At 39.6% G+C, this 11676-nt stretch overlaps 2 protein-coding genes across 2 annotated transcripts; one reads left to right on the forward strand and one right to left on the reverse strand.

Moving 5' to 3' along the window:
- Positions 1 to 658: 658 nt before the first annotated feature.
- LOC131777693 (choline dehydrogenase, mitochondrial) lies at positions 659 to 6236 on the reverse strand. The gene is made up of 8 exons (XM_059094016.2): positions 6060 to 6236; positions 5231 to 5309; positions 4227 to 4506; positions 3963 to 4135; positions 2815 to 3320; positions 2090 to 2320; positions 1757 to 1958; positions 659 to 1620 (listed from the first exon to the last, which is right to left on the reverse strand). The coding sequence occupies exons 2-8, from the start codon at positions 5298 to 5300 to the stop codon at positions 1304 to 1306; spliced, it is 1779 nt and encodes a 592-aa protein (XP_058949999.2). The 5' UTR covers positions 5301 to 5309; positions 6060 to 6236; the 3' UTR covers positions 659 to 1303.
- Positions 6237 to 6780: 544 nt separating this feature from the next.
- LOC131777955 (choline dehydrogenase, mitochondrial) lies at positions 6781 to 11474 on the forward strand. The gene is given in 8 exon segments (XM_059094334.2): positions 6781 to 6871; positions 7715 to 7808; positions 7924 to 8194; positions 8578 to 8750; positions 9255 to 9736; positions 9814 to 10044; positions 10621 to 10822; positions 11170 to 11474. Coding segments are annotated over 7 exon segments (1722 nt in total). The 5' UTR covers positions 6781 to 6871; positions 7715 to 7750.
- Positions 11475 to 11676: the final 202 nt, after the last annotated feature.

Consider the following 11676-nt stretch of genomic DNA (forward strand, 5'->3'; position numbering starts at 1 on the left):
GAGGGAAAAAAAAGAAATGAGACACTGCCATTAAGTTACATCAGATTGCATGCAAGCCAGGGAGCTAGAGTTCATGTTATCAATTTGGCTGAAATTCATGATTGCATCATTTCATGGACAATACTGGGTTGAGGGATGGAGGTAACAGAGGGAAGGACTAATTGGTGAGAGCCCTTTTCAGGGGCATGGCCAGGACTTTTCACCAGAATATTGTAGGTTGTTTTCTTAACTCTTTAACTCCCAGATCGTTTAAGTAATTCACCTCACTGTCAGCAATACAATTCTTGTATTGACATTGTGAGGAGAAATTCTGTCTTGGTCACTCATGGGAATTAATGGATAAAAAGGAAAGGCTTACAAAGGAAAGGGGGGGGGTTCATGGGAACCCCAGTACCCTTCCCTAAAACTCTTGCCTTCAGGTCAAGGTATCAGTAGGTGTTTGGCATAGCAAAGAAGCTACAAAAGGGTACAATACATGTACATCAATGCTTTAAAACAAAAGGATCTACATTACTCATAACTTCAAACTACAGCAGCCCGCCATGTTTTTGTTGCTAGTGTAGGAGACAAGGAGAAAGGAGTTGTTCTTAAAATTGACTCTGGGGATACCAAACTACAGTCTGAGGATTACACATGTGACAGGAATGTCTTTGAAGTATTCAACATTGTTGCAAACTTTATTCAAGTTTTCCCTGTCAATAGTTCCACAGTCAATTGCCTGGAAATTATGTCAGAGAGCACACCCTTGGACCCCCAAAAAGTTCCTTTTGGTTAAAGGAGTCTTGTAGACATGCACAATCACCAGAGAAAAATTAATATGTGTCGGGATGCAAAAGAAAAATGAATTACTTGTAACTCAAATTTTGCAACCTACTGATCTTTAAATGAACATAATGAAAAAGTCAATCAAAATGGTTCAATAAAACATAATATTGCAATGATATGGCCAAATTTGCATGTGTTTGGTAGAGGTCTTAAAATACATGTACTTCAGAGTAACCAACTGCTATACTGATGTGCTACTGAAATTACTGAAGTCACCACAGGGTCCCCAAGCATCTTCCACATGGTGACAACAACTGTTGCTTCATATAAATAATTAACAGTACCTTATTGTTTTCATTTTTCATTGAAAACTATTATTTTGCAGTCTGTAACTTTCAACTCCTGAGAGTTTTTAAAACTGCCTGACTTGCTTTATACTTTGAGGTAATCATCTCTACTTGTGATAAGTCTTTCACAGGCATGTTGAAATCACACCTGGGTGCTATATCTGTAGTTATCACACCAGTGAATAACATTATCATCTCTGGCCTACTTCTGGTGTCTTGTAAACTGGTGCATCTGATTTGGATAATGGAGGATTTCCCAGGATGATGTCAGCTGCCTTCTCTGCAACCATAACAGTTGGTCCATTGAGATTTCCACTAACAATACTTGGCATGATTGATGCATCAACAACTCTCAAATTCTCCACTCCAAACACCTCTGTTTTGTTGTTGACAACGGCCATTGGGTCATCTTCAGAGCCCATTTTGCAGGTGCATGATGGGTGATAAGCAGTGTCAGCATTCTGTCGTACCCAAGCATCAATTTCTTCATCAGTTTGGACATTGTCACCTTAAGGGTTAAAATTAAAATATTATTTGTTGCAGAGCATGTTCAATTTGTATCCTATGTTCTATGTACAATGATATATAACAGAAAATAATTTGTTTCCTCTATTGATAGATGTTTAAATTTTTTTGTACTGTACCTGGCTGTAGTTCTTTTCCGCGAAATGGATCAAAAGCTTTTTGGCTAAATACCTCACGCGTAAGTTTAATACTATCTCTTAACTCCACTCTATCCTCTTCAGTAGACAGGTAGTTGGGTTGGATGATTGGATGGTCATAGGGACTGGTTGACTTGATCTTCACATACCCACGACTTGTTGCCCTCATGGAGCCAACATGGACCTTAAAAAGAACAAATACATTTTACAACTTGTGCCATGTGAAATATAGAAACATGAAGGAAATGTTTAAAATTGAACATAAAAAGGAACATACACTACACATGGTGGCAGACTTTCATCTGTGACACTTACTTGAAAAGCTTCTTTTTCTACTGTCACTCTACCATGATCTTTAAATGCGGAGGGTAGAAAGTGGTACTGGATATTTGGATGTGACATTCCCTCCCTGCTGCGAATGAAGCCACCAGCCTCTAGATGTGCTGTGGCACATGGTCCTGTCCGAGTGAGGAACCATCTGACACCTATTGGAACCATGTTCCACCATTTGAGAGAGCGGTACAAACTTAAAGGTTGTGTACATTCCTGAAACAAGATTAAAGAAGAGAAGCAAAATTTATATAAGGTTACTAGACAAAGCTTCCTCCTCATGGTGTCACTGGATGTCTGAGAGCTGTAAGTTTTTCCAAAACTCTGGGGTGCCCAGCTCTTCTAAACTTCCATTAAAGAAAATTTCAACAATTTGCTAAAAGAAAAAGTAAGTTGCTAGACTTCTGCTAGAGCCTAAGAGAGGCTTGGTGCTCATTAAAACTTTGGATCAATATCAGTATCTGGGCAACTGCCCACCTACCCCTCCCTTTACCCAACATTAACCTTAAGTTGTTGTCAATTGACTGTTGTTGGGTTAGGGGAGGGGTAGGTGGGCAGTTGCCCAGATACTGATATTGATCCAAAATTTTCTTCCTAGAGGCTGAGGTGAGCACTTGATTGAATGAATGCACTATGTCATCACCAATTGTTCCTCACCACCTCATGGTCAACTTTCTACATGTAGGATAGGTGGAGAATAATTTACAAACCTGGTGGAAATACATCTCCAAATGATCTTGAAAGTTTTGCCCTACACCAGGAAGGTGAACATTCACAGGAATACCAAGCTTTTTTAAATCATCTGCATTTCCTATACCTGACAGATTTAGGATCTGAGGTGTATTAATTGCACCAGAGGTTAAGATAACTCCCTTTCTGGCCTGGGCACATTTCACATGACTGCCCTGGTGGTAGACAACACCTGATGCACGATTCTTTTCAAATACTAATCTAGTTATCAGTGTTCTTGTCTCTGTGCAAAGGTTTTTACGCCTCAGTGCAGGCCTCAAGTAGGCATTTGCTGTATTCCACCGGAATCCTTTATGAATTGTCATGTCCATCCATCCAAACCCTTCCTGTTGGTAGCCATTCATGTCATCTGTGAAGGGATAGCCAGCTTCAACACCTGCATCGATAAATGCTTGGTACAAAGGGTTGTTTGATTTACCACGGGATACATGAAGAGGTCCATCACCCCCCCTGTAATCATCTGAACCTAAAAAAGAAAATGCAAGTATTGCTTGCTTGTCAACAGTATGACCTCTGCAACAGCTTCACATAGTATCAAATTCAACAAGAAACATGTCTCTTGTAGACGACTTAAAAGCCTTTTGAAAATGTTAACACCATACATGTATTTCCTTGAAAGTGCCCTAGTGCTTTTTTAAAATTTTGGCCTACAGGAAGAGCACTCAGTGGAAGGAGGGTGCTCAACCAAGTGGGGTGCTTATTAGGAAACTATTAACCTGTAATGATCCTGCTGAAGTTGAGGCTTAAAAAGTTATTTAAAAACAGGCAATAGAAAAAGGTTTTCCTTGAATCTCTACTATCTGAGAAAATAAGGGAGGAAATGGAGATGGCAATTAATTGAGAGGGGCTCCTCTTCCATATTATAAGCTAGGGGGGTAGGTGCTTGTTTGGAGGGCACTTATTAGAGTGTGGACATCCCAGTATAAGTAAACTCTATGTGAAAAGGACTTTTTACACATTCCCATTTCTTCCATGTCAGATCAATCTTTAGCGCTACAACATAGGGATTTGACATTGACATGTAAAGAGCAATTCTCTCTTAGTTGCTCCTAGGAGTAAAAGGGCTAACAATTCCTTATTATAGAATTGTGGACTTTTGTTAGCTTACCTAGTTCATGAGTCTGAGATTTCCTGAAGTATGGCAAACAATCTGCATATGACCATCCTTCTGCACCTTCCTTCTCCCAGCGATCATAATCATAAGCATGACCTCTGATGTACACCATTGCATTTAGAGACGAAGATCCGCCCCACACCCTCCCTCTGGGTTGATAGATCCGCCTGTATGGAAGGGTAACCAATTTCACAAAATTTTACACAACAGATACACATATTAAAAAAAATAGAAAAGAAAATTTAAATACCAATTTACCTATTATCCATAAACTCTTGAGGTTCTGTTTCATAATACCAATTATATCTATTGTCACAAAGATTATAAATAAGAGCAGCTGGCATGTGGATCTTCCACGTCCAATCTTTTGGTCCAGCTTCAAGAAGAAGAACTTTGTTTTCACCACTGGCTGATAGACGATTGGCAAGAACGCAACCAGCCGATCCAGCTCCACAAATAACGTAGTCATGAGATGAAGAATATCTTGTGATACCAGTCCCAGTTAGGAAACATTTTTGCTGTACCATTGGTCTATGGACTTAAGGATAAAATAATGAAAACCATACATTGAGATAAGTCAAAGATACCCATGATAATTATCAATATCTACTTAACCATTTCACTTCCAAGATCCAATTCCCTATATATTGCTTATAGTTGTGGTTTTGAGAATTTAATGTTAATAAAGCAATATCCCTGTGCTGATATTTTCTAGCTTTTTGTTGCCTTACTGTTTACAAATGTATGGATATCAAGGAGAAATTCCTTGTTGGTCATTCCTGGGTGTAAACAAGTTGAGAAATAGATTCCATGTTGCTGTACACAGATGATGTCAAAATGTGGTGAGAACAAAAAAGTGGTGCACAAGTCCACTTCCGTTATCAATTATGGAAGAGATGTATACAGAATAGAATCAAAATGTTATCAAAAAGGAAAATGTTTTCAATGGTGACTTCAATGATGTATGGAGCTGTCATCCAAAAGATGACTTATCAAACTGGGTGTATAATTAAGTGCATTATATAACGCAGCCATTACTCTGCAGACATCACCTGTAGTAGTGTTATGTGACAGCAATCAACATCTTCACCCATAACATTGCATGAGCTGAGCCCTAACAGCTGTTACAGGTTATGGTCCTTATTGACAGCCTTGTATATCGTTAAATAAATCAATGTCCAGCAGTGGGAAGTGTGAATGGTCACAGTGGCAGTAAAATATGGGAACAAAATTAAAGAGCAAGTTAATATTCAGACACATACCTTTTATGAAATGAAATGAAGGTGCAAGGTTTCTATAGAAACATCTTTTAAGCATCAAGAAAGACGCCATCAAATTTGCCTTAAAAAGGAGAGATGGTACAATAGTTTATTTCATAGATAAATTAGATACTCAGCTCTACTCAGGCATATAACTCTGAAGTACAGTAGTAAATAAAAATCCTCTAAGCCTTGGCTGACTGAAATAAATCTACCATATCATAAACAGAAATGAATTATGTTACATTTACCTCATTTAAGATGTAATATAATCTACCAGTTCTCTACAATAAAAAATTTTGCCCTCAAACACAAAGCAGAGAAAAATGACATGATATAATATCACCCCTAAGTCACACATTAAGGCCACGAGAATAAAGAAAATGACCAACAACTAAAGCAGCTCTTAATTTTTTTTTAACAAATTCTCCTTGTCAGCACTTTAGGAAATGTATAGAGAGTAGTATGGAGAACTTGGATAACGTTGTGAGGGTCTGAAGGGTAAAAGGGAAACAGTGATTTCCCGGCGACTTATGCAATCCTACAAATGCATGCAAGAATCAGCTCGTGGATTCTATTTAACGTAAATATCTTAGGACGGGAGAGACTTTGAAGGCTCTTTTTCTGTTGAAAAATCGTGTTGGCACATTTAAAATGCTCTGCTCCTCCAACTTACAGTGATCGTCAAGGCTAAGTAAAACCACTGACCTACAGCTGTAGATCGCTCCCGAAAATCTCATATGCACATGGCTTAACTACAAGAGAAGAGCGCCTTTGCCGGCGTGATTTTTAAAAATTACTAAGGTATTTTTATATCCAGACGGATATTTACCTGAATTTGCAGCCAGACGGTATAAAAACGTAAAATCAATCGGTAATTAACCCAGAGACGAACTATACAGCGGTAGGCGTTCGGAGCTGCGCCCGCTAAAGACTAGAACTTAATAAGGTTGAAAGACTGGTAACGACTTCCACTTTGATTTGAGATAAAATAAAAGTTTACGGTCATGGTACGACAGAACATGGTTGCATTTTAGAATACTAATATTTACCACTAGAATAAAGTTCTTGATGAAGCATTCTTCGGTAGTGGCATCATAAAGAGAATTTATCGAGGTTGACAATAATGAACGAAATCGGTCAGCGGAGTATCACGTAGGTAAAATATATTCGTATATCAAGAAGGAACAAATCCTGATCTATAAAATGTTGACTTTATTGTGTGTTCAGACTTCGGTGAGTTTTTTTACATAGTTGAACTTTTCTTAGTGCGCCATTATCCATCGGAGGTGGAGATTTTCGGTGACAGCAATGACCTTACCGGCCCTCCATTCGACAAGCTGTCAATTACGTAGCCGCGAAACGTGTGCCGGACATATTCCATACACCCGGCAGATGTCGTCAGTTATAAATCAAAGTAATTTCGAGATGAAAAAGGTTTTTTCGATCGTTGATCATGCAGAGTATCGTGACTGGAAATTTCAAAAACCGCTGGCACAGAAGGCGGCTCCCACCCCCTCCCGTTCCTAAAGACTCGTATCGCACCTCCTCCTCGTCAGTTTATTTTTCTCCCAGCAGCTTTTAACATTTTCGGTTTGTGACTCCAACAGGTGCGGAGATCGGGTACAATTCGAGCTAACCGAGGTTAGTATTCTCCGTTTGCCTTCTACCTTCTTCCATTCAAACGATGACCAGATCCGCCAGGCGAAAAGATGTGATTACGGCGATATTAATCATTTCTACCATCTCCTAATCTGAGAAATGCAAATATTTCATAATACCCGTAGCAAACTCGGCTTTGGTCAGGGCCTTTGATCAGGGTGCATTGGCACGATTCAGTCCTTCTGCCTCGTATCTAGTCTCATGGTGTTCCCAATGTGCTAAAACTTCCGCTGTTTGATGGTGAACTGTACAGATCTGATTCAGGAGGTTGCGTGACATTACGACGCAGACCTGAAGCCCATATTTTCATAGGGATCAATATTGAACAATTCTAATACAGAAGACACAGTGTGAGTTTGAAAGGGATTTCCGGGTTTTACATCAGATTTGTATCAGACACACTCAGAAAAAGTACAAATAAGAATCTTCTCCAAACGTGGAAACGCTTTTAAAGAAGCTTCCACCAGCAACATCAATATCGGTCAGCAGATAGAGTGGCTAGAGGAAGCGAAGAGTTTCACCTCCCTTAACACAGCATGATTCACTCCGGCGGCCCTTTGCCTGTACTTCTTTAGCTCTCTTAGGATAACAGATATGTTTTCATCATGTTCAGGATATTATATACTCAAAAAATTTACATAAGCTTCTGCCCATACGATTTATATAAATCATATTGCGTTACGCGAAAAAATGACCCTGTAATGTAATTGTTACGTGACTTTTGCCTACATAAAACCTGGATAAGCAACGCCGAAAACTTCTTTGTAAGACAAAATATAATCTATCAATTTGGCATTTCTTTGTATATTTTGCATTCCTTTTCAGATGAGGCAATGAGATATACTTGTGTGTTCTACCACGATGGCTTCTTGGGCGAAGGTCAAAACACTGTTTTTCACGAGGCCATTTCTCATACTCTGTAAGACGAATCATAAGCCTCAACAATCTTTGCATTTGATTTTTGTAATATTGTGCTTATCTCGAAGCAATCAAGCTTAATTCAAGTAACCTTACTCATTTTTGGTTATTTTCAGCCGAACACGTTAGCTTCCAGCGACGATGTTTTCAGACCACTGTAAAGTTTTCTTCATCTTACGACTATGTCATCTGTGGAGCTGGATCTGCAGGGTGTGTCCTTGCCGATCGTCTTTCGGTCAGTGGTGAAAACAGAGTTCTAATTCTAGAGGCAGGACCAAAAGATTGGACATGGAAGATCCACATGCCAGCTGCTGTCAAGTATAATCTTTGGAATGACAAATACAACTGGTATTACGAAACGGAACCACAAGAGTTTACGAATAACAGGTAATGCAGTTTTGGAGTGTTTTGGGCACCAAGCTTAATCAAACATAAAACAATTAAAGGACAGTAACAAAGATAAGTCTTAAGCTGGTGTTCGTAAACTTCCCCCCCTCCACCTGTGCCGTCAAAAAAAAGTGATATAAAATCATAAAACAACCAAGCCTATGCTCCCCGCCTCATACCACTAACACGCTACAAGTATAGAGCCCCATACTGGAAAATCACTCCCACCTTCCTGCAAATTGCTGCCCAATGAAACAAAATTTAGAAAAATAAAAGGATATTTTGCTTGCTCGTTGTCCACCAGCATTTGAGATTGAAGTAGTCGAAACGAAGTTTCAAGGTTTTATGTTTCTCTCATAAGATACCAATTTCCTTCCATACAGGCGGATCTATCAACCCAGGGGGAGGGTATGGGGCGGATCTTCGTCTCTAAATGCAATGGTGTACATCAGAGGTCATGCGTATGATTATGATCGCTGGGAGAAGGAAGGTGCAGAAGGATGGTCATATGCAGATTGTTTGCCATACTTCAGGAAATCTCAGACCCATGAACTGGGTAGGTGTTCACTTCATTTTTCGACTTCCACTGTATATTTTTATTCTTGGAGCGCCACATCCCTTTAATCCTGGTAGCGCGCGTCATGACCAACCGTACAGACCTAACATCGGACAAACAGGGATTAAAAGTCTCTATTTTCTAAGTCTCAGTAAGGCACCACAGACGTTTCCTTACTGAAGCTGGGATACTGCGATATTCTCGTTTTCTTTAGATGATGATTTGCAAAAGCTTCGTATTCCTGTGATGACTCGTCCTTCCGGTGTTGTTTGCAATCTTGAAGATCTTTTGCGCAATTTTTTTTTATAGTCTTGTCGCGAGCGACAAAAGCATTCTAGGCGATGTAAAACCTATTCCGTGAGGGACAAAAGTTCTTTATTTACTAACACCGTTACCCGATACCTCTAATAGGTAAAGGAGGTTGTTGTTACGCATGCTGCTGTTGTTTTTGTTTCAGAGGTCATGTAATGGACAAGTTAACAATTTGATCATTCTCGCTTGTAGGCCCAGATGATTACCGAGGAGGCGATGGACCGCTCCATGTATCCTGTGGTAAGTCAAACGGTAACCCTTTATACCAAGCATTTATTGATGCTGGTGTCCAAGCTGGTTATCCCTTCACAGAAGACATGAATGGCTACCAACAGGAAGGGTTTGGTTGGATGGACAAGACGATCCATAAGGGAGTACGATGGAATACAGCAAATGCCTACCTTAGACCTGCACTTAAGCGTAAGAATCTTCAAGCACAAACAAGGGCCTTGACCTTGAGAATTTTGTTTGAGAACAACTGTGCTGTAGGAGTGGAGTATCAGTTGGGCAAGGAAATAAAACGTGCAGGGGCCAGAAAGGGAGTTATCATAGCTGCTGGAGCCATTAACACACCACAGTTACTGAATTTGTCAGGCATTGGGAAAGCAGTTGATTTGGAAAAGCTTGGTATTCCTGTGAAGGTTCATTATCATATGTCTGTGGCTTTTATGCAGGTATGTAGTATTTATCAAGGTATTCCAGAGAGTGCTATGCAATCGTAAGTTATCACACCACTGCTCTCTTGTTTCAGGAGTGTACTCAGCCCCTGAAGCTTTACCGTACTCTGAAGTGGTGGAACATGATTCCAGTAGGAGTGAAATGGTTCCTCACAAGGACTGGACCATGTGCAACAGCACACAAGGAGGCAGGTGGCTCTATTCGCAGCAAGGAGGACATATCGCATCCTGACATCCAGTTTCAGTTTGTGCCTCTGGGGTAAAAAGATGACGGCAGAGTGATATTCCAGAGGGATGCCTTCATGGTTGGTGAAAGATAAGCTCTTAGGATATCATGCAAATTTTCAGGCGTATTTCCCATAACCCTTTAAATCCTAAGGGTGACTGGCTTTCACATGATTTCTCCTAACGTAAAAGGAAATGATCATTAATTCCAGTAGTTTATGATTGTCAAACAAATTCTCCTTGTCAACGCCCTAGGAAATATGTAGAGAATAGTATGGAGAATATAGATACTGATGTAATGGTGTAAAGGGTTGTGTTGTGTTTATGTGTATTTAAAGTTTTGTCCATACTTAAGAGGAACTAACACAAGACTTTCGTGGCTGGCCACAAAACTAAGTTTTCCTTTGTTCATACTGAATACTAAACCAAGTAGAATTTATCCTTTCTTTATATTTATCTGGCTTTGAGTAAATAAACTTTCTCTTGGACAAAATCTTGAGAAGAAGGAAATTACTCTGCCAGTGTTGCTGCGCTTCCTAAATTTCCGTCTATTTCAGTGCGGTACTATAATACAATGTAGTCTTTTTAAAAAAAATAATAGTTATGAAAACGTTCTGAACGCTTTTGTTGACCACGTTGTTTTATTTCCTTACGAGATTCACGTTGGCACCTTACGCGCTACAAGTCGTGGATATGTAAGACTGAAGTCCACAAATCCATATGATCATCCCAATATCAACCCTCAATACCTGTCCACTGAAGAAGATCGGGTGGAGCTAAGAAATGCTGTTAGACTTACCAGAGAAATAATTAGCCAACGGGCTTTGGAGCCATTTTGTGGGAGGGAGTTAGAACCAGGTACTTACAGTGAAAAGATATGATGGGTATAAAATGCTTTGTTTTAGCAGATATCTCAGCAGGTTTTAGGTCTTACTTTCCATGAGAATTAACTAAAAAAATAAAAGAAGCAGACCACTACCATATCAAGACATCTTTTAGACCACTTGCTCACCAGGCGATCCATGTGTGCAGTCTTCGGTTTGTTACACTTTTGATTCCTTATTCCTTCCATAGACATTTTCCTTTAATCTCCTGTGACTGGCTGTCTGAAGTTTGTTCCTAATAAAAGTTTGTTTGTAGAGGTGTCTCGCACTTGTTAGTGTGAAATGCTAAATTACAGCATGTTTGTTTTTACGCTTACAAAGGTGACCATGTTCAGACAGATGAACAAATTGACGCCTGGATACGACAGAACACCGACACTGTATATCACCCATCATGCACTTGTAAAATGGGTTCCGAAGATGACCCGATGGCTGTTGTCAATAATAAAACGGAGGTATTCGGTGTGGAGAACCTAAGGATTGTCGACGCATCAATCATGCCGAGTGTTGTGAGTGGAAATATCAATGGACCAGCCATTATGATCGCGGAAAAGGCTGCAGATATAATTTTAGGAAATCCCCCTCTTCCTAAATCGAAAGCACCAGTGTATAAAAAGCCAGAATAAAAAAAGTTTTAAAAATATGTGTGCCGGCTTTTTGACGTAAGAATTAAAGTGGGTATATTAGTGGATTTTTAGAACGTATAAGGATCGTGATTCCTGTCGAAACAAAGTTTGTTCTGTCTCAAAACATTGTGGCTTGGGAAAGGTCTTTGTATCATTTTACTAAATCGAATTACTGTTAAGAGCTGTTTTCAGTTGGGGCTTC

Source organism: Pocillopora verrucosa, chromosome 8, assembly GCF_036669915.1.
Source record: "Pocillopora verrucosa isolate sample1 chromosome 8, ASM3666991v2, whole genome shotgun sequence".
Classification (NCBI taxonomy): domain Eukaryota; kingdom Metazoa; phylum Cnidaria; class Anthozoa; order Scleractinia; family Pocilloporidae; genus Pocillopora; species Pocillopora verrucosa.